We start from the raw sequence: 23,304 nt of genomic DNA on the forward strand, positions 1-23,304 counted from the left end.
ATGAGCTCACCTGGCTGGTGTGCAGCCAGTACTTGAACTTCTGTCTCCGGCGGATGTGGGGCAGGATGAGGCGGTAGAAGGCATGCTCCCCGACCAGCGTGAGCAGGGCCCCTGCCACCCCCACGCTGAGCAACACAAACAGCCCGGAGAAATGACGAATCCCCATCTGCAGAGTCTGCGCAAGGGAAAGAGAGGAACACTGTGACCATACAGACACGCAGACACGCTCCCACATCCAAGCAGGCAGACGTGCACAACCCTGCACCACGCAGTAGGAACTGCCAACCACTTGTGCACCATACTAAATGGCAACGGGTCTGCTCCAGTAGGTTTATTTAATAGGTCTCTCCAGATCATCAGCAACTTATTACAGGTTAATTGGTCCAGCTAGGCCAATAATAGCTGAATTAGCTGGTTATGAGCCAGAGTGAAATGACAACCTGAGGACACTGAAGCTATTTAAGACCAAAGATGTGCACTACTGCAAAAAGGAAATGCATGCTTTCTTTTTCAGTAATCACTCTTTATTCCATGTACTGCTTTATCATTTGTTGATCCTTAGTTTTCATCATTGTTTAATTGATTGGTTTATCAACTTATTGTGAGGGGAATGTCTTTGGGCTAAAGATACACCCTTAGTAACACTGCTAGTGAAATGCACACCAACTCTTTTTTGGGTTGTTCAAAGAATGGAACTAATGAACTCCAGGATCTGATTTAGAAATGGAGAAGACGTATCGTCAGTTTACAGCTTTGAAGGCAATTAGAGCAATCAGGAATTAAGAAAAGGGGAACTTCAGATGAAGGTCATACACATTATAAACCTGCTCTGTTTCAAAGGTAGTGTTTTTAAGCTGGGATTTCTGTGGTATACAGGTACTGGGATTTAAGGTATTTATTTTTGTCATGTAACTGAACTCTTCCTTTAGAGGACAGTGTGATCTTGTTTACAGTTATTTGCTGAAGCACTCCTCTTCACGGGAATAATAATAATAATCATAAACAGGAGGATTCCTCCATTCCCAGGAGTGGACGCTACGGATAAGGAAAATGAATATTGCTGACTAGAATTAATTGGAATTAAATAGGCTGCTGCTGTTAATTGAAAATTGAAGATTGCTCGGCAGATCACGCCCCGTTCAACTCTACTGAAAGCACCCAGCTTTTTTATTTTTATTTTATTTTTTAAACACAACTTTCAGTAGAGAGCCCACAGATTTGTGCTCTGGTATGGCATATGAAGCCTCTGACTTTCCTATGTGTTTAAATGCAGTTTGCGTCACCTTAAAATATGTAATATAAAATATGTAAAAAGTGGCTGCTGGAAACTCACCTATCCAGATGACCAATCCGATCAGTCTCTCTGCTCTATTATCATTAGCAATGCACTACTTGATACTCCCCATGATACTTCCTTTTAACTACCTGTTTGTTATCTGAGCATACCATACTGTAATTCTTCCCCCATTTGGTGCTGAATCTAATCGATTTTTAGAGACATACTCATGTTGAATAGTAGTAGCTGCAGGATGACGTTAACACACAGCGTAAGTTGTAAAGGGATTTTCACAAAGGTAGCTGAGTAGGAAATTGTTTTGATCTGATGTATGATTTATAAGATGTCTTAATGGGAACACACTCACTTCAATAGGTGAGTCAGGAAAGAACAGACAGCCAAGTGCTGCTGACACAAAGCACTTGTTTCATGTTCCTGAATACCAAAACACAATGTCAGCGGGTACATTCGGGCACAGCGCCAGCCCACTCTAAGAGAGAGAGCTTCCCCAGCATGCCCACCCTCAATCTTAACCTAAACTCTCCCTGCCATTTAATCCTGGGTAACAGCCAAGACAGCAGACAGAAAGCGTGCCAACTCTGTGACTGACTGTGTGTGGTGGCTGTGTAATATGGAACAACATTCACTAATTTCACTGCTACTTTTCACACAACCTCTAATATAGTTTCCTGCCAACTTAATAAAAAAATAGGTAGAGAGAAAGAAAGAGAAAAAGGAAAATAAGAAAGAAAAAGAAAGAGAAAAACAAGTTTTTATAGCATTTAGATTATGTCCAGTCCTTAAAATATATTTTCTAGGTAGCATAATTTTAAAGCATTATGGCTCACTCTTCTCCCTTTGAAGTTTGTACTTTGTTAAATGTATTTGTGTTTTGTGTTGAATCAATTTCCAAAAGGTGGCATTGTCTTGGCACTGTTTAGAAAATGTTTCAAAATGTAAATACACTCTGCATTTTTCAACATACTGTTCCTCCCCCAAAATCTGCAGTGAGCTTAGAAACATGGTCATAGAAGGCACTTTATAAATGAGATAGCATTATCAGATGTATTACAAGATTTGATCAATAACTAAATGCACGTCATATTTCTTCCAGCTTAAACGTGTGCAAAGTAAAGAAGAAAAAGAAAAAGAAAGGACCCTCTGTTAAATATGACTTTGTTCCCTTTCCGGAGGCTGAGGAAAATGAATCTTAAAATAACATTTTCCCCCTGATGCTCTGTGAATCTTCTCTGTATAAATGAGTCACACACCATTACACCACTTTGGACCAGTTGTGTAAAGGAACATGCCAAGTTGTTCTGTTGTTATGAAAACTTTCAGGTAATAATTTTGTAATTAGAACACAGGGAATGAAGAGTAAATATGTGAACAGATGGTTATTCTTCTGATTGGTCCCCTATGGTTACTGTACTATCCTGAGAACGCCTTCCCCACATTCATAAATCAAAGTTAAACCATCAGAAGTGCCCTTTCAGTTTAAAACCATGTCAGGCATTTGCAACTTTTTGTTTAAGATAGCTGACACAGTCTTGTTCTTTTCAGTCTTGTTGGCAGGTGGCTCCTTAGAGACAGACCTGTTGGAGCAGCAGAGCAGAAATAACATTGTTTGAATAGATTAAGACACCAATTAATTACCCACACACCATTTGGTTCATGTATGGTGCCCACATCAAATTGACTAGACACTAATTCAGATTTGCCTATATGTCTCACAGTAGTCCCTTTTCAGCACAAATTATCGAAAGGGGAAAGAAAAAAGCAATATTGGAATCAGGGCACATTTGAAATATGTTTTTGAAAGGAAGTGTGGTTTGTTGATGTATTGCTTCATCTAGGGAAGTCCATTCATTTAAGTCCATTATGTAAATAAAGGCAACACAAACAGAGCACATTATTCTACTCGTTCTGAATCATGCCCTAAACCCAAGAAAAATAGGGTTCAATTCAGAGCAAATGTGGGCATTCTGTTCACCAGAGAGGATATTTTATCCATCCCCGTATTAGGATGATAATAACTGCAGCCGGTTTCAGTCAGCCCATTGTAAAACAATTCATGATGCTGGCCTGTATTTAAACAATAGGAGACCTTGACTCCCGAATTGGCTGAAGTGAGGTTGCACTAACCCGCTTGAAAACCCCTAGTTGTAGCCACTGGTCTACCCTTCGTGCTTCCCAGAGGTCTGGCTCATTTCCCTGGACTTCAGTCCCAGAAATATAGTCACGATCTTCCCTAGTCCTTGTGTTTCAGTCTAGGTTAGGCTAAGTCATGCAGTCTGTTCCCCTCTGTATATCTCACGTGTGTCTTCACCTTTGTATATCTCAAACCAACATTTTGCAACCTTACCAACAATTATTTTAATGAAAAGCCTGGGGCACATTCAGCCCACCTTTCTCTTTTATTTTCTAGTAACTAAGCGATCTCAGGACCTCACCCAGCCACAGAACTAAATCTATGGGGCATTTTCTAAAGCAACAAATACGTAACTACATCGTTATCCAATAAAACAAATAAATAATATTAATAATCTAGGGATAATGGTGTCAAACATACTGGAATTTAAACTTGGATTGATTTGGGAAGGTTTGCCTGAAGATTCACACTGGGAGTACTGGGAACCTGCACTTGGTTCCTAGACTTGAAAACTGCTGCCATTAGCTAGTCGGCCCCTGCTTGTGTTCATCAATATCCTACTTAAGAGAAGGGTGACTCTCCTTGCTCTGCGTCAGCTCACCTCTGTTACCGCAAAGACCCTCTTCCCGCAGGGGACCACCTTGTACCACTTGTCATGCAGCATGTCCATAAAGCCATCCGACTTGTAGCGGCTGATGAATTCTGACACATTGGAGGTGAGCGGCGAGTTCTGGGGCAGCCCGATCCCATAGCCTGGGGGGAAGGGTGCGTGGAGGGAGGGAGAGAGAGAGGAGGTGTTTAAGAGATACCCCTTGCTGGTGCACAACTGCGCAATGACCCAGACACTCACCTGCCCTGAGGACTGAGTTCTCGGCATTACCAGAAATGTATGTTGAACATGACTATTGCCATTTGCCTTCAGGGTACAGTAGACTGGTTAGAAGAAGGGATGGTGTTTGTATTTAACATTGTAATAAGTCTGAGGTTACTGCTCAGTTTTGAAATTCAGACAGAGATTAAACGCAGTTGTGAGTTGTTTTAATATTTTTTTAAAGCAACAAAAATATAAGTAGACCAATCTGAATTATTCTGGAGCTCCACTCTTAATTTCTTTTAGAATGATTATGACATTTTAAAAGGAGTGTCCTATGTGCTATTACTGGAGAACATGAAACAATCAGTAACACTTTACAATAAGGCACTGTAATTCAGATATTAATTCATGAGGAATAACGGACCTCATTGTAAAGTGTGACCAGATTTTCTTATAAGTGTATGGATAGAATATAAATGACTTACAGCACCTTATCTGAATATATGCAAATTAAAAATAAGAAAAAGAAAAGTGTTACGGACATCTTTTATTACATAACAACGGGTTTCCAGACAGATTTAATAACTGTTGACAGGTGATATCATTTTAGGAGGATTGGTCCTTCAGGACAACAAGAATAAACCTTACTCAATCAAAATGCTGACACAGACATGGTTCCCCTGCCCCCACCCCAACAACTATTTGTCAATCATAACCAGAGTCAGAGAGTTTGACAGATTGGCACAGCAGGCTGTGGAGAGGAGCAGAGGAGCATGTAGGGATTGTTTTTTACTGCTGCAAAACAGAAACACCTCCAGACCAAATGATGGACTGCAATCCTGATTAATAGAAAACGGCTAACTGTGTTTCCTCTCTTTTTGTTTTATGTGGGGGTGGTGGGGGTGTGGTGATTTCCATTCATCAGACCAAAGCATGTACCAATTAAGTTTTAAATACCCAATAAAGCATGTGCCAAAAAAATAAAAAAGCACCAAGCACCCATTCTATTTCCAATCAAACACAGCTTTCATTCTTGCATTGCAATGTTCCACACTTCGCTTAATAAGCTCCTGGTCTCAGAGGAAACCTATCAGCTCCTGAATAGAACAGTAGACATACATCCATTTTGACACATTCATTTCCTGAAATAGTTTTCAACTCATACTCGTCCAAGAATGAATGTGAGCTTGGGAACTTGTATGGAGATAAAGCAATTTCCACATTGTTTTATTCTTAATGGAGTTTATTTAACCAGTCCGACACACCATAAAACTACATCAGGGAATGTCCCCAGGCCATAACAGTGGAAATATACCTGCACTGGCAGTGAGAAAAGGCTGTTGTAGCATGTGGAATTTTAACTCACCAGTCATGTACTTTTATGTTTTTTATTTTATTATGAACAAAATGTAGTCAAATCCTAAAACCTGCAGAATCCTCAAAGCTATTCACCAATTAAATTGCATTTAAACATTTATGAGAGCATTGGAAAGCACTCAGTGTAACCCTAACAAAAACTAAATGGAGAATAAATTAAGCATTTATTTAAATATTAACAAATACAAAGTGGATTTGGAGAAGATTTTTGTAGCACATCGAAGCTTTGCTGCAAAACGCAATATGGCGGCAGCACCCTGTGACTAGCACATGTAGTTTTCACTGGGATTGAACGTATCATAGGCCTCTACAACACTGGCAGGTTTTGTGAGTTTCCATGCATGTACGAGCGTATTAGAGGAACGTTTCAGACGGCAGAAAAAAATTAAATAATAAAAACCGTGCTTCAAGCTTGGAAGCCTAAAATGAATGTAGTTCCATTTCCTTTGATATTCTGAGGCTTGCACACCTATGTCAAGGCGAGTTATTGCGCCGTGGTTTTTATATGACTACAAAAGATTTGAACTCCTTTATTGTAACTAATTACAACAAGCTGATACTGTGCAGTTTCAATGTACAACAAATGGCAGTGATTGCATTTAGAGGCGAGGGAGTCAGGGGGGGTGAAGGCAGTGAGGCATCCTAAAAGGCAGGAAGGTAAGAGGGATGAATACAGCCTGACAGTCTGAAACTCAATTAGCAAAGAGAGAAGATGAGTTAGGAGAGGTCTAATTGAAGCAAACTCCAATTACTGTTTTACACTGAAAGCATGACTAGAGGTCACACGATGAAATTGAGCACCAGCCTACAGAAGACTGATGTTATGGGCCCAGGCTTTTTTTTTTTAGAGGAATTTTCTCCAACCGTCACGTACGTTCCTCCAGCTCAACTGTTGTTGTTGGGTTTTCTTTTTTTCTTTTCCTTCTGTCAAGGAAGAAAATAGCAAATGGAAGAAAAAGAAAAAAATCTGAGTCACTGCACTATGTCAGACTTCACTGGTTCCTTTTGTGAAGGTAAACTATATTATAAAAACTAATGAGACAAACTTCTACTGGTAATGGATTGAACCAGAGGTCGTTTTCAGTTTAGATGTTGTTGTTGTTGTTTTTGTTGGAAGGGCACCATGACGGGCTAGTAAATATTGTGTCATTCTGGACAACGGTGCACTGCCTGCAAGATGGAATTTAATAGCAACACCCTATACATCAGAGAGGTCTATACCTGAATTGGAAGGTTCTTGTGGTTATAAAGCATATTTGTGAAACTTAACTTCATTCAATGTATTCTGAGGCATGTACTGTGAATGAAACAATGTGCCTTTATGGAATTCATAGATTATGTTCCTGGTCATACCCAAAGATCATTCAAGGTACGAAATCTGCTTCACATCAAGGATGTTAGCCATGCTTCCAAGCTTTGGGAGTGTTTTTCATTCAAGCTGGCTTAACTCAAGAGCTGCCTAACAGCTTAGAAGGACTGGGCTAGGATTGTATTGTGCTATATTGTACTGCATTGTGTTGTGTTGTCCAAGACCTAAAGGGTGGTCGTCTGAAAGTCTGATACTAAGCCATTGATGCTGAGCTGAAGCTTGTTTGTCATGACACACTGTACAGGTTTTGATTTTAAGAAGGTGTGACGATCGGCTAAAGACCAGCTTTGAAACAATATGTGTTTACCAGGCTGATTCATGGAAGAAAAATGGGTATTAACAGGAGGATGTAGATAAAGGCGATTTAGGTTTGTACAGCAAAGTCTGCAATGAATGCCACTTCCCCGAAAATGTTGCATATGCAGTCAGAAGCTTCATTCAAACCACCGTCACTCTGTACAGCTGTGCTAACCACCAATCTGTTCGACCCAAATCTCAAAAACACAAAAACGGTGTGTTCTTGTGCAGAGTGTAGGGGATAAACGACACCATAACAGACTTATGGAAATTAAGAAATCCCAAACTTCAGGTACAAAAATCTAAATCTCATACCCGGTGTACAGAAGAAAACACCCCTGGCACAAATCATACTTTACAGTCACAGGAGAATCCACAACTAGAAATAATAAGGATGAATCAAAGACTGTCATAATTGTCACAGATTACTGTATCACATTGCACTGTAGGCTGTAATGTGTTCACAGTGGGCAAGTGAATAATGATGCCTCTGACCTTCAATGGCAAAGGGCTTCCCCACAGTCAGAAGCTTGCAGTCTGCGTCGATGGACACCTCATAGTCCAGCAGGGCCTTGTCCATGATGAAAGCATCTAGCTGAGGAGGATCTGTCCTTCAACACACAGGGGGAGAGGAGTTAAACATGGAGCACAGTAGCTGCTCTGTCCTGTCAGTGCTTTTCATTCCCATTATCTGTTTGTTCAATGGCGTACCTTCTACTACATACACCTATTGGGGTTGTCTAAACTGCTGAATTCTGTTTTACCACCCTCCTTGTTCTTGCTGATGTCTGTAATCGTACCACACCGTTTCAGCAACACAGAAAGCAGGAAAGGGCCTTTTTTGAATGGAGTGCCCAAAGTCTGGTTTGTATACTTTGCTAATGCCAAAGGGTGCCAATGATAAATTAGGGATATAAAAGTTTATATACAGGGGCTATATTGCATTTTTTTTAAACAAATATTTATGTAGATTTCTTGTTGTATTGAAGTTATTAAGCAAACATGCCAACAAAACAAACCGCAATACAGAAAAATATAAAAACTATGGACAGAACCATCCCACCCACCTCCATCCACTGCCAACCTCCCCCCACCTTGAACCCTCCTTATACCTCTGTAGTCTGGAGAGCAAGTGCAGCTCTAGTCTGCTAATGGGACTTATACTGCAGAATATGAAGCTGAATGAAGTGAGGCACATATTCTTCCCCCCCCAAAATATAAATATGCAGGTTCCATTTTTGCTCACAGATTGACAATTTACAAATATAAAAAAGCAATAGTAATAGCTCTTCACTAGCTCGATCATTTTTGGAATATGTCCCTTTTGATTTTGGACAATGAGAATCTTTAATCCTAATTCAAATTAAATCAAATCATACAATCTTAATTGTATATAGTGGAACACCAAGCCAAAGCATGTCACACCATTAAAGAATAAATAAGTGCAACATACAATGAATTCATCATTTCAATGTTGCAGTATTGCTACAGTGCAGTAAAGTGCATGAATCCATATTGTTTCGTGTTTTGTTTGCACTTGCACTCAATCATTACAAATGCACCTTTTTCAATGTATATTTACTTAATATCTACTGCTTTTACATTTTGTGAAATAACTAAAACTGGTAGATTAATATACATTCTGCAGTGGTATCAATCTACAGTGAGTATGAGTGTGCACAAATGTTTTCTACAAATCAAAGGCATTATTTATTTATTTTTGAGAATTTACATCTTTCTTTTGCCAACTTTATTTTTTTAAATTGTCAGAGATTTAAATATGAATGATTGTGGCCATTTCCATTTGATACAGGAGATAACGGTAAACAAAATGCTTTCCCCCTGCGTGTTCAACAGACCACAATTGCTGACCACATTTAATCACAACAGGACAGACTTAGTTTTTGTCATCTTCCTCCTGCTCCCAGAGTGCTGCACCGCAGCATAAACAGTCATAACATTAACATATTTTTCATCGAGGGGCGGGCTGACAAAAAAAAAAACGCAGATAGTCGCTCACTTGGTGTGCCAAACTATATGCTCTGCGTGCCACAGGTTCACCATCCCTGGGCTAGGGGAAGGTGTTACGCATGCCTGAGGCCATAGTGCTAAGATAGTTGTCATCTAATTCTGCACATAAATATCATTACAAGCAATCACAATGGGTTATTTTGTGGTGATAGCTCTTTGTCAAATGGGTTGAGTGTACCAAGCAACACACACATGCCAAACACAATACAGTGTTATAAATGTAATCTCTATCCGCTTACAATCACATTAAGGATAAAAAGCACTATAACACATAATACAAAACACCCAGATATTGTTTTAAAGCTTCAGGGTGTTGCTTTAAGAGTCTTGTCTAGGTTTATAGTGTGGTTGAGAATCATGTTTATACCTACAGAATGGTATAACAGCAGCACTGTGGAGTAGTGATTAGGGCTCTGGACTCATGACCGGGTGGGGCAGTGCTGTTGTACCCTTGAGCAAGGTACTTCACTTAGATTGCTCCAGTACAATGCCCAGCTGTATAAATGGGTACAAATGTAAGTCGCCCTGGATAAGAGCGTCAGCTAAATGACAAAAATAATAAAATAAAAAAATAATAACAGAATAAAGTATTATAAATCTAATGCAATCTCACACAATGTTAAATATGTCATACAGAACTGATAAACACCCAGAAAAAAATATTTTTATTCATAGGAGCTTTTAGTTTCCATAAGTTAGACTTTAAAATACCCACAATGGAGGTATGAAGCATGATCCTTTGAGAGATAAAATGCAAAAAGATAAAATGCAATAAATAAATAAATAAATTCAAGAATGTGTCCGCACAGTGCTACATTTTGATCTTTGGAATGAAGTCATGGCCTTCAGGAGTACACAGAGGAGAGGAGAGTTCACTGCCTGCAGCTGTCTTGTCATATTGCAAGTTATTTCTGACTTGTTATATTGGTCACACACTTTGGTGTCTTGTCCAGAATAAATAAAAGAGAATTCCAAAACACTAGGAGCTTCAAACGGTCAGAAACCCAAAATGAAGAAAATTCATCACATAAAATGAGGGAACATTTATTACCACTGAAGCTGTACAAAAACCTGACAGAAACACTTAGTTCTATTTACAAAGCTTTTCAGACGTTTCATGTATGTATTTATTTATTTTTCTTTAGCTCCTGCATTTCAACACTCTAATGTTCACCAATCAACCCTACCTTACTTTAGTACCGGCCATTATTACCAATTACACCTTGACATATATTCTATTGACTCTGGCTGAAAACTGTCTGTTTTTGCATGATCAAATGCAGAATATTAAAAAAATCTTATTCTCTTTTCTTCAACTGAGGAGCAAAATTAACTGGAAGCAGCCAATTTCATACTCTTGGCTGAATGTAGCAAAATGTGGAACTAAGAATGCATGAAACAGAGTACTTGTGCATCATTACACATTGTTTATTACTGTTTTATTTCATTCTGCTGAGAAACAATCATATTTATTACTTATTAATAAAAAAAGCATTTGTAACCACTTTGAGTCCACTCTGTAAAAGCACTGTATGTTTTTTGTTTTAAATCGGCTCATTACAAATGCCAGTAAACCCATCATTACCCAAGGTTCAATTTTCTATTTATTTTTGCATTTAGCTCTTTTTTGGTAAGGTTTCTCTCACAGCTGTAAGATAGAATGAAAAACGGAAGATCTGAAGTTGTTTGATAGCTTTACAAGTCTTTCAGGTCAGGTGTCGGTTTAAACATGCCCAGACCACAACTGAAAAACAATCTGGTGCTCCCAAGTTCACCTCCACTTAAACATTAAGGCACATTAAGCATTTATTACACCCCTAATGAATTCAAAATACTTTTGAGGAGTACATATCACTCTTAACAGCTTCAATGCAACTTTTTATTATCTTATTTTTCAGTCTGTCGTTTTGTCTTTGAATGAATATAAATAATTTAAAATCATGGAAACATTTTAAATCCACACTGAGTTCTGGGTTATGGATAGAGCTGGGAATGTACAGTACTTTCCCAGATGCTACTATATCTCTGAGCATGTCTGGAGGCTAGCAGAGAACTAAATCATTGATGGGAATTGATTGTGAAGTACTCACTAACCCCGAAAATTCTAGTCACTCATGCTGGGAACTTTAGTGTGTAAGAAAGATTATTTAATTGTTGCCTTGGCTATTACTTTTATCATTGTATAGACAAAATAACCAGAAATAATACAGACCCTACCTGACTTCCATTTCCTGACACTCTACTTGAAGATGTAGATCCTTCACTATAAGGCCCTTATTTAAACTTGCACTGACTTCAGTACTTTAACATACTCTGCAAATACCCCTAGCTAAAGAACACTGAAGGGTCAATTTGCTCCTGCCCCCTGGACTCTTACTTGAGTGTGGCTACACCTTCAGGAGTGGTGGGTTCATTATAGCGTCTCATGTACTCATGCATCTCCGGGAAACTCTTTTTCATGTAGTCTTCTGCACTGCTCTCCCGAACTGTGCCAAAGCGGAAGCCATGGGAGGGGTGGTGGAGCTGGAAGAGTAAGAAACAGAGATAACAGTATCTCCTTGAAGCTGCACAGAGACACAGTTTCTCTTGAGAGTTACTCCAGTAGAAGAAGGAATGAGGTTATTGAAGCACAAAAAGATCCCCTCCAAAATTGGAGATATTCATCATAGAAGATCACCCTGTTATTTTATTTTATTTTTGAAATTGATTGATTTATTTTGTTCTGCTACACAAGGCTGTCTTTCAGATTCGGATTCCGAAAAGATTATTGGGTGTAATACACTACAGACTCTAAATCACAATTTCACACTCTTAAAATATTTTGAAATAAGACCATTAATAGGAACGAGGGTAATTTCAGAAAACAATATGGGGTTCTGTTATTCAACAAAGATTTTGTTCAGTTGGCACAGAGGGAAATAAAATAATTGTTCTCAAATGACCAGGATTAGGCTATAAGATTCAAATAAAAATATATAAATTATACATTTAATTGACAGGTTAATTCTTTATGAAAAAAACAGTTGGTGGCTGAACAATGAAACACAATCTGGTTGCATATTAACATTTTAAAATGTAGATAATTTCACTCTGCTATTAATTAAAAGTGAGCTAAACTGCCTAGTCTTGCCTACATTTTCTCACCCCCCACCCCCCTTCCCCAAAGCTGTAAGTAATTAAAAGTAATCCACAGTCATAAAATACATTTTAATATAAAATGACTCATTTTGGAGCTTAGAACAGATGTGACTCAAAATAATCTATGGTTCTCTTTTTCATATTTGGGAATTAGAATAATCATAAAAGAATTAAAGATAAACCTACATATTCAACCAAATTCTTGAAGTATCTAAAATGAGAATGCAGGCATGAGGTAATACACACCTACTCACTGAGTGAGTTTTGTTTCTTCTTCACTCTCGCTACAAACTTTGGTTTCGGGGGATTTAGAACACAGTATGCACAGGGAAATAAAGAAAACTTTCATAAAGTAGTTCAGAAAAGCACTTAAAAATAGACTTACTTAATATATAAATACAAATTATGCTGTTGAACTATTCATATGCTGCAGATTATGAGTCAAATTCAGCACAGGTTGAGAAGAAACAGGGTTTGGTCTCCCACAGAACATAAATGTATCGCCAAGTTCTCCATAGTAATCGGTAATAGGAACCAACTAGCCAAATTCAAATCCAAAAGCTGATGTGAAGGCTTTAGGTTAGGTTTGGCCCTGAAATCCAGACATCACCAATTCAAATCTGGATTAGTCCATAGCCTTTTGTGATTAGGTTTCCATAAAGGACATTGCAGTGCAATCTAATGCTTCAGTCCTCCCTACAACAACAAGCACACTTCCAATCTTTTCATACAATTTATGTTTGAGCATGTTCAAATGAAGACTAACAACCAAGACAATTTTGAATCAAGAGAACCAGAATCTGATATGCAGTTGTAGGGTGTGTGCACAAATGTATTTTGACAACTTTATAGAAGGTAACAGACACTGTACTAGGAGATTCAATCATTCCAGGAGATTGTATGTTTATGGAAAGTTTAAGCAGAATTCAGGATGGCAAAATCATATTACCTTGGTGTCATGGATGCCCGAGAGCTCCTCAAAAGTCTTTTCGCCCACCATGACAGCAGCCAGATTGGCGGTGTAGCTGGAGAGCACCAGCAGGCAGAAGATGGCCCAAAGGTTCATGAGGAAGCGGCCTGTCCAGCACTTGGGTGTCTTGCTGGAGACGGTGCGTCCAAAGAGGATGGCATAGCAGAGGTTAAGAGCCGATGAGTATGAAAAGACTTTCATGCGGTTTCGGCCATGAGGGGTCATCCCAAAGGGGCTCTTCCACTCGTAGAGGGTGAGGAAAAGTGCTGTGATGTGTAGCGAGACAAAGATGCCCACCCACATGGACCAGTGGAGAGGCCACATGAAGGCCCCAATGGGGGCAGCTGTGTCCTTGCTCCTCACCAGGATTCCCAGGCTGGTGGAAAAGAAGGGGCTGGTGAAGTCCATGACCTTGCTGCGGGCTGAGTTGATGCTGAAGCTGGTGACCGCCATGTCCGCTGCGCCACTCAAGAGGTCGCCCACCAACCCCGTCCAACGGTTGTTCTTACAGGCCCCATACTTGCCATCGCCCACGATGTAGAGGTCGAACTCAAAGCGTAGGTCCTCGGCCAGCTTCTCAAGCAGGTCGATGCAGTAGCCATAGCAGCACTTGCGGAAATCGGGCGGCAGGAATGTGCTGTTTCCATGGTCGAGTTCCCGGAAGAGATGGTCTAGGGTGTCAGAGTCATTGATGCGGGGATCCAAGCAGAATTGGCCAGCCGGGCAGCTCCCGTCTTCGTCCACCTCCCGGGTGAAAACAAAGGGGTGCTCTACCAGGGTCACCACCCGCAGTCGGCTCCCCTCGCTCAGAAGGCCCCCATCCCAACGCCCGCCTCTCCGCCCTCCCTGACCCTCTGATCGGCGGCGTGGAGCCTGTGCCTGCCAAAGACCCTGCTCCTCTACCTCTAGACGCCCCAAATGCCAGCTCCCCACCGTCACCCAGGTGGGCTGTCCGAGGGCGTCTCGCCGCAGGCTCCACACATGGAAGCGTTGAGAGGGGACGACCAGCGAGGAGTTGTGGAACACCTTAACAGGACCCGTCAGCCCAGTGAAGGAAGTGTTACTCAGGAACCTATGAGAAAAAGGTCAAACTGTTAATATTGGGTAGCCTTCCATTCACACTTCTTAACTAATAAACTGCTTCTGAGAAGTTATTAACAATAGAACCTCAGATTTACATTGGCTCAGAATTAGAAGTGGAAGGACCTCCGAGGCTGGTCAAATTGCCAGATTTCAGAAGTCAGAGTTCATTAGGCATAAATGGGATGACACGTGAAATTCGCCTGGGAATTTTTCCTGCTTTTTCAGTGCTCCGTGTCTCAGCAACAGTCACTGGTAAAGTTCAAAGCAGATTAGGAGCACATCAAAACAAAAAAACGACAGAAAATAATATTTTTCTTTTATTAAATTCTCTGGGTGAAACATGTTCTGTTTTGGTTCGTATTCAAGTCAAACAAAGAGCTCATACATGAATAACATGATTATGAAAAACTCCCCACACTGTATTAAGTAGGAGCGCTGGCTTCATAAGGGAGTATGTTTAATCACAAAGCTGTCACCATCAATAAATTTACCCCCTGCTTGAGAGCTAATCTGGAACCTCTGTGTTGCATAGGTCACATGCTGAAATGCAAATCCTCCTCAGTTTTGTTAAGGCCCACATTTTAAAAGGATGAAAAATATTTGCAGCTGTAAATAATATGTGTGACATGAGCACTACTGAACTCTGTATTAAAAAAAGAGGAGGAGAAAAGTAATTTGGCCTCAGCCTTTATATCATTAATTTTGTCCGTCTTGCCTATATAGCTGGAACCCTTGCAGAGTGAGTGAAGTGTCATTACTTTGAAAGGTTACTGCAGCTGTTTGATAGGAAAACAGGGTGTAATTACTTAAAAGCTATGTCCTATTTATCCTCCTTGTGAGATATTCCCTGTTCATCTCAGATAAAATGTCTGTTCAGTGGTTGAGGAAATGACCTGGCGTACCATCCGCTTGCAGTTCCCCCTTCATTCATAAATCCCATCTTGGCTGCTCACATGTATTGAACAAATGTGGGGGACCTGGAGTTCACAAAGCACAGTGCAGTGCTTTCAAGGAGAGCTCCATTACTCCTCCCTAGAATTCCTCACCTCTGACATCTGTGCTGTTTACAGAATACAAGTAAGCAGATATTTGTTTCGCTGATCCCTGGTCCTACTGTGGCTGTTTTTGTACCTGTTTTGTTTTGTTTCTGTTGGTGTTGGTTTTGGTGTTGCTTTCCCTACAGTCCATTTAGCACACCAGTCAGAGGATTTAATGCACATGGAACAGCTGATGCCCTGAACTTGCATCTCATTCGGTCTATAGGACATACCTAGCACTATGACAAATCACTTTGATCTGTTACAATTATATATTGTTACCCAATGTACAAGTACTTAAGGAGCCACCATTTGATGATTGTATCGACGTGTTTCATGTGTAATGTCCATTTCGATTGTATTCTATGAAATACAGTTTACAGGAATTGTAAATTAGCATCTCAACCTGACATTTAGTTTGCTGTGGATTTACACTTGAGGATTTCTTAAACTTCTCTTTGAGAGAAAGGTTCAACCTTGCAAACCAAAACAGATACAATAGGGATTTTTCTAAACATTAATGAATCCATCTAACTTTTGTTCTCTTGATCCTACAGTTAAACCAGAATTTGAGCTCTTGGTTCCCATCAATCAAATAACATTTTAACTTTCAAAGATACTATGCTACCATCTGATTTTTTTCAAAGTAATACCATCTATACTTTGATTTCTCTGTGAAGGTGTCTTATTTAGTTTTCTGCTATACACACTTATGTTACTTCTGCTGAGGTTGGTATTCACCGATCTATCCAACGTCCAACGAAAAAGAAAAGATCTGAATCCAAATCAGATTAATAACGTGTGTTGGAGTTTTACACATACGAGTGTGTGATGCTAATTAATGCCCCCCTTACACTTTCTGTCAATCAGCTAAGGAAGGAATCAGCAAAGGAAGTCTGAAATCCATGTTTTTTTCTCAGGGAGAAATCTGTCCGGAAGGTCAAAATACATAACTTAAGCCTTGCATTGCATATAAAATGGGGTCCATGTGCATCTGTAATTAAGTTTCCTTTAGCACTCTATGCCCAGATATCTGCTTTTGTTTTAATGGTTAATGTTTTTAACGACTTTTCGTTTTCGACTTTTCCGCCTCATGCTTTGCAGCCACTTTTTAAGAATATCGATCTCTCATCTAAAAGTGTTGTTCATCTTTCACACACGCTTCTCATAAATAATGTTTCAAGATGGTTTAAAAAATCTCTCTAATGCACTGAGGGCTTCTTCAATATCAGTTGTATTTCCCATTCATCGTCATTAAATTCCTGGCAAAAGTAACCCCCGTCTTTTCTCATCACTGGTTTCCACAGGGATGATTTTTCAGCAGATCTGAGTGCTGCCTCTTACCTGACAGCGCACATTGCTCACAAACTGTGAGTTTCATCTATAACTAACAGGAGGGAAATTGATGGGAGCGTAGGAACTCAGGATTCCCTATATAACCGGTTTGTGTTCATTTATGCAGCTGCATTATGAAAGCGTAACTCTTAACTCAGCTAATGAAAATGGCTCATTGTTACATTGCAGCAACATGATGGATCTGTGAGGATTCCATTATGCTCCTTGTTGTTCAGTATTATTGAACACTGCGCTCGAATACATCCACTAACTGTTTTTATGCTTTTCTCAAACAGATACAGGAATGTCAGATACTGCAGCAGCAGGCATTGCCCTGGAAGACAGATCAAGAAGTGAATAAAATATGCTTACAGCTCCTCTGATAAGAACCTTCTGCACTGTTGTGGGAATCAGTTGTGCATTACTCATGAATACAACTTTGGTTTATGAAGAACAAGTTTTCATGCTAGTTCTGCAGCTGTAAACTCGTCTTCTTCGTCTTCTTTGTCTTCTGTAAATTTAATCATGTCTCTCTCCTTTTGGCAACCCTATATTGGTCCATATGTCAAAAGGGTGTCTGATCCTTTCCTCACCATTCAACAAAAACATGATGTCTTTTTCTGAGCTGTTTTTACTCTGCCAAAACTCATGCTTGTCACTTGTCTGATTTACTCCAGTATTTCAGCAGGAAGATCAGTACGACAACCCCTTACTTTCTTATTAAACTCTTCCAAAGTGATTTCAAGGAATATAAATCAGCCACCCCTCAATCCCCCCTACTTAGGAAAACCCAGACATCACCAGTTGTTCTAAGAGTTTGATTCTGAAAAGAATCCTGTGAAGCTTGTGTTTCAGTTGTATGAATAATCACCACCTTACCTGGAGAGGTACTGCCCTGAGGAGGGCGTCGACCCTCGATCTGTTTTGTCGTAGCAGTTGACCATGTTCTGGATGAGGGCTAGGTCTGGGCGCACGGCGGTGGCAGCAGACAGTGCTCTGCTGATAAGCTCCAAAGCATCTTGAATGTAGTAATCCAGAGGTTTGCGTTCCACCTCCCCATAGGCCAGCAAACCTAGGGGCAGGCCGATTGTGTGGAGGGCATCGGGACTCAGTGGGTATCCTAGAAGCCAGTGCACTGTGGGCAGGGTGAGGCCCAACTCCTGGGCGCTGCGGAGGACAGTGGCTGCACACTGGGGATCAGCCCCAAACAGGAGCACTGAGGCTGGGGGGGGCTTGGTTTGGCGAAAGTGCTGGGAGAGGAAACGTGCCACCTGGCCCACCTCCTCCTCCTCCCCAGCTGCCCCCGTGAGGTTGAGTGTTGCCCGGAGGTGCCAGCGCGCTCCAGGCTGGCTCTGTAGCTCCATCAGTTCCAGCACCCCTGCCTCCTCCCAGCCCCGGCACAGTACAGCAGTCCCCTCCTGCCAGCCACTGGTCTGCAGCACCGTCAGCAGCAGCTCAGCCAGGGCCGATGGAGGGCTGCGGGTCAGCATCTGGAGGTGGAAGGGGTTCTGAGGAAGTAGAGGGGGAGAGTTCATTACAACGTCATAAGTACAGTAGATTGCATAAATCACCCCTCAAGGACTTTTTCACATTATGTTATGTTATAATCTGGTATGAAAATTTATTTAATTGGGATGTCTCTGTTTGATTAATACCACATACACTGCACCTTGTAACTGTGAAATTAAAGAAATTAATTTAAACATTACAAAAAACTGAAAAGTGTTAGTTGTATTAATATTCACCCCCCGGAGTCAATACTTGGTAGAACCACCTTCGACAGCAATTACAGCTGCGAGTCTTTTTAGGTAAGTCTCTACCAGCTTTACACATCTGGTTCCTGTAATTTTTGTCAATGATAAAATCGATCAAGCTCTCAAATTGGATGGGCCCCGTTGGTTAACAGCAACTTTCAAGTCTTCCCACAGATTCTGAATTGGATTGAGATCTTACTATAAAATGAGTCTCCCAAAAATATAACACAGTTGTCCAGTTGTCCAACAACACAATGGTACCCAGTGGTATATATCTATATATATATATCATGAGTGTCTGCATCAGGGTCTATACAGACATTTTATTTTGTACTTGGTACTATGTCATATCATCGTTGAATATTTCTATTCATTCTTTGTACCTGACATCTTCCATAACTTCAAGTCATAATCACATCCCTTCAAATGACATAATTCTATGAGTAAGGAGGTGGCCAGTTCTTCAGCTTAAAAACCTGTTGCAAAGGGTTTAACTGATACAATATCAGCTCCATTTGGGCAATAATTGAGCCAAGACTCATTATAGAAGGTTTCCCTGGATTGGAATTGCCCAAGTGCAATCAATGGAGGTGAGAGTAAATGTTTTGGGATAAATGCAACATGTAACCCAATCAAAGACAGACACCACATATTAAGACCCAGATTTTCTAAGGAAAAAAAAAATATATAGTAACAGGGATGTTATTTCAAGACAATTACATTATTGAAGAAAACCAAAAGTGATCCACTCTGTCTTATCAGAGTCTAAATCAAGACGTATGTGTGGGATATGACGGCAAAGGAATCCATTCACTGGGATTTCATTTTCAATATAATGGGGAGCAAGGTTGTGGTCATTATAATAACCCACACCGACATGTCGTTAGTTTCAATTGTGAGAGTCGGTCTGGCTGTCTGCTGGCTGGGCATAGTAATTGATATTAATCACCTGTCAGGGACTGGTTGCTCTAATCGTATCCAACCAGAACCCCTGCTCCCACATCTTAAAAGCTGGTGGTGGATTTGTCGGGGTTCAAAGGTGAGGGTTTTATATGCAAATAAGGTTTTAATCTATTCTAGCTTCTATAAACACAAACACCAGGTTTAAAAAAAACATTAAGCAGACAAGATAGAGTATGCGAAAGAAAGAGGTAACTCAGTAAAGAAGAAAATAAAGGCTGTACATTTCACTTTAATTAAATGATAACATTCAAGTCCAACTGTGGACAGCTGCATACAATAACTTCTGTGAAGTTTCTTCTTTAGTGTTCATGGAGTTCGAGGGGTGTTGTACAAAGTACCTCGCTACATTACAGTCAATATTCCAGTTAAGGCAAAAGATGCTGTATTTAACAGTCAATTTATTCAATACTCAAGAGATTGCATGCTGCTGACCTCTGGTCTTTACTGGGTTACATCAATTGGAAAAGAGATCTCTTCTCTTTTGAACAGGTAATCCCCTGTGTGTTTATTAAAAGAAATATCAAAAGAATAGCTTTTAACATTCAGTGTTGCTGACTGAGATCAATGCTGACATGTTTTTCTAGAGAACAGTAGCTAGCACTGTCAAAAGACTGAGTATGTTCTTAGGATGAACACACCTTTCTACTGCTGGAGAGAGAAGTAAGTCTGAAGTCAGTGGAGGCTGGTTGCAGGCAAACAGCAGGTCAGTACACTGGTACACTACAAGAGTGACTAGAATTCAATCAGCACTACCATCAGTAAAAAATACAGTTTCTATTTGGCCTACCTTTTGTAGCTCATGACATGCTTTTCCTTTACTATGCCAAGATTAACCAGTTTCCATGATGCTTTACAATAAATCTCCCTGGTATACAAAGGAATTGTTGATTTCATGAATTAGTCTCTGGCCCAGTAACATTACAAAGTTTCTAGGTATAGGAACCTGGGTATGTTTTAAAAAAGTTCACCACCAAAGTAGAATAAGTTTATTTTTTCCCAGACAGCACGTAATAACTCAAGACTTATACAGATATATACAGATGCGTAAGGAATTTGTGAAGGGATGTTGAATTAGAAAGTGTAGCAATATGACGTAGTTTTCTCAAGCAAAGGAGCAAAAAAACCAAAATAAACTCTCATGACAGAAGGACTTTTTGAAGTCAAACAGACTGTGAACTAACTCACTCTAGAAATGTAGTTGTGAGGGGTGGGCCATGGTAGCCTAGCTGGTAGTTAAATGGCAATTTGTTGTCTTCCCTTTGAGAGGTACTCTCAGTCAGTGCCTGCCTCTCCTGCAGCCCAGAAATCAAGAATCCTCTTTATCATGTGTGTCAGGTTTCAATAATCAGCTACTGCTTAGCATTCCAGTCAAAAACCTTGCTGTCATCCCACATTCACGCAGGATGTGTCAGAAAGAGAATTAAACACAAGAGACACTCTGCCGGGAACCCAGGGGGATTGAGGGAGACATGCAACAGCCAGGTTGAGAGTCGAGAGTGCCGTGTTCAATTTGTTTTAGTGCAGCAGTCATTTTCTGTATGGAGAAAAGCATACTTAAAAAAAATATATATATTATCTATTTTTTTAGATTTATTTTTTGACTTCCATACGCAACAGAATGGTACTTCAGAACAGTGAAAAATAGTGTAACACACATGCAAAGAGACTGAAATAAAACCAACAACCTGCTGCCTCTTATCCCGAGGATAAGAGTGGGAACATTGACATCAATTCAGCAGATACCAAACCAGAACAGGTGTTTAATGGAGGGATACAGGTCAGTTGGGTAAGTTGGGAGCCATGGGGCTCAATACATTCACTCTGTCTCCTGATTAGCTGGGCAGTACTACTGGTGAAGGGGCCACATAAATATTATGTAATCAAAAACTACCCTCTGTGTATATAATCTTCCAATCAGTTCCCTAAGCCTTGTTTATGTAAATGTTCAATTTACATTGGGCAACTTTCCGTAGTTGGTTATTTTCACTCGCAATTAATTTTGGGACAAAGGCTGAAGAGATGCAATTTCTACCCATAATCGCGAAAGGCAGGGGAAAGGTCGGTTATACAATGTTCAATAATTACATTAGCATTGGATTCCAAGACAAACAGACATGAGGAAGCTTATCGGTCCGGTCTTGCAAAGGTTTTCTCCACAAACGGGGCACTATCTTTGGCACTGTGCATGGCTAAATTAATTACCAGCCTACACCGTTCCCTTCAATCGAGCAAAATGAATGAACTCACAGAAACAGAAAGACAACTATGGTTATTCTCTATTTGGCTCCATTAAAATGTTCCCACTAAATAACAAACCCACTTGAAAAGTCATGTATCATGTATATATAAATTCTGAAAAAAAAATCAACAACAAAAAAGAAATATCTAACAAAGTTCCAATATATTATTGCCCAAACCACAATACACTGCAAAAAGCTCCAAAGTGTTTTAAACTAAACGATTGACAACTAAATAATGTCTTAGTTGTTTTTTATGTTTATTAATGGTGAAGTTGCCTAATTTTGCTCCTAAAATGAAAGTAATAAATTACCTTGTTTACAATGCACACACCATTCACGTGAGTTATGGTAACAAACATTACATTAAATGGTAACAAACCCCAGAGTATGTATTATAAATGTAAATCATTGTGCAGCCACTCCATCCACCAATCTGCATTGGTGCCTAAAGGTCTGAGAGAGGAGAGCATTTACCCGGCATTGAATTCTTTCTCATGTAACTGGACTGCAGTGATGTAGGCGTTAACAAGGAAAAATAGTACATTTCATTGAAAACTTGGCTTAGGGGGAAAAAAGATAAAGAAAAAAATTAAAGATGCTAATAGTTCAATGTGCTTCATATTTATCTGGAGGGGGATACATTTGTCTTGTTACTCTTTGTTCCTATTTGAAAATGTAAGTTTTATATTCATCTGCACATCATCATTACAATGTTTATATTGCAAAGTAATATGAAAGTAATATGCATAATATGCAATTAATATACAATTCATCATTACAATTACAAGTTCTCTCCCGCCTGGATTACTGCAACTCCCTCCTGGCTGGCCTGGTTGCATCTTTTCACCCTGGAGCTTTTCCAGATCAGCAGGGACACACAGATCAGGGGACACAAATGGAAATTGGGCTTCAAGGCATTCAAGACAGAAAGCAGGAGATACTTCTTTACACACAGAGGCGTCACAATCTGAACAAACTCCCCAGCAATGTGGTTGAAGCTGAAAATTTGTGAACATAGACTGGACAGGATCCTTGGGGCACTTAATTACTAATGGACACCAAATGAGCACAATGGGTCGATGGCCTCCTCTCGATTGTAAACTTTCTTATGTTCTTATGTTCTTATCTGCTGCCCGCCCTCTCCAGCTCAACTAGAACTCATCTAGGACTCTCATCTCTCCTTACACTCCCTCCAGATCTCTCCACTCCTCTTCCTTCAGAGACGCTCCTTTTCAACCCTTGCCCCTAAGTAGTGGAACAACCTTCCCACTCAGGTCAGGACAGCAGAGTCCCTGACCAGCTTCCGGCGATTACCCAAGACACATCTGTTTAGACTGTACCTGTAATACAGCAGTTTGATCTCCTGAGCTCTTCATTTCTATTGTTTTACTGTGATTACTCTTCTGCCCCCCAGGACCCAGGACTTAATTGTATTATGTCTGCACTTGTTACCTCATTGAACTATGAT

The 23,304-nt window shown here is 40.1% G+C and overlaps 1 protein-coding gene across 1 annotated transcript in view; it reads right to left on the bottom strand.

Annotated features, from left to right (window-relative positions):
- grin3bb (glutamate receptor, ionotropic, N-methyl-D-aspartate 3Bb) overlaps positions 1–23,304 on the bottom strand; it is an 83,204-nt gene that overhangs the window by 2,540 nt on the left and 57,360 nt on the right. The window contains exons 2-7 of the mRNA XM_066696327.1: positions 17,759–18,387; positions 13,404–14,496; positions 11,694–11,839; positions 7,781–7,896; positions 4,030–4,181; positions 11–175 (exon numbers count right to left, since the gene is read on the bottom strand). Of these exons, the coding sequence (XP_066552424.1) occupies positions 11–175; positions 4,030–4,181; positions 7,781–7,896; positions 11,694–11,839; positions 13,404–14,496; positions 17,759–18,387 (2,301 nt within the window). The remainder of the gene's footprint in view (positions 1–10; positions 176–4,029; positions 4,182–7,780; positions 7,897–11,693; positions 11,840–13,403; positions 14,497–17,758; positions 18,388–23,304) is intronic.

Source organism: Amia ocellicauda, chromosome 22 (genome assembly GCF_036373705.1).
Source record: "Amia ocellicauda isolate fAmiCal2 chromosome 22, fAmiCal2.hap1, whole genome shotgun sequence".
In the NCBI taxonomy this organism is placed as follows: domain Eukaryota; kingdom Metazoa; phylum Chordata; class Actinopteri; order Amiiformes; family Amiidae; genus Amia; species Amia ocellicauda.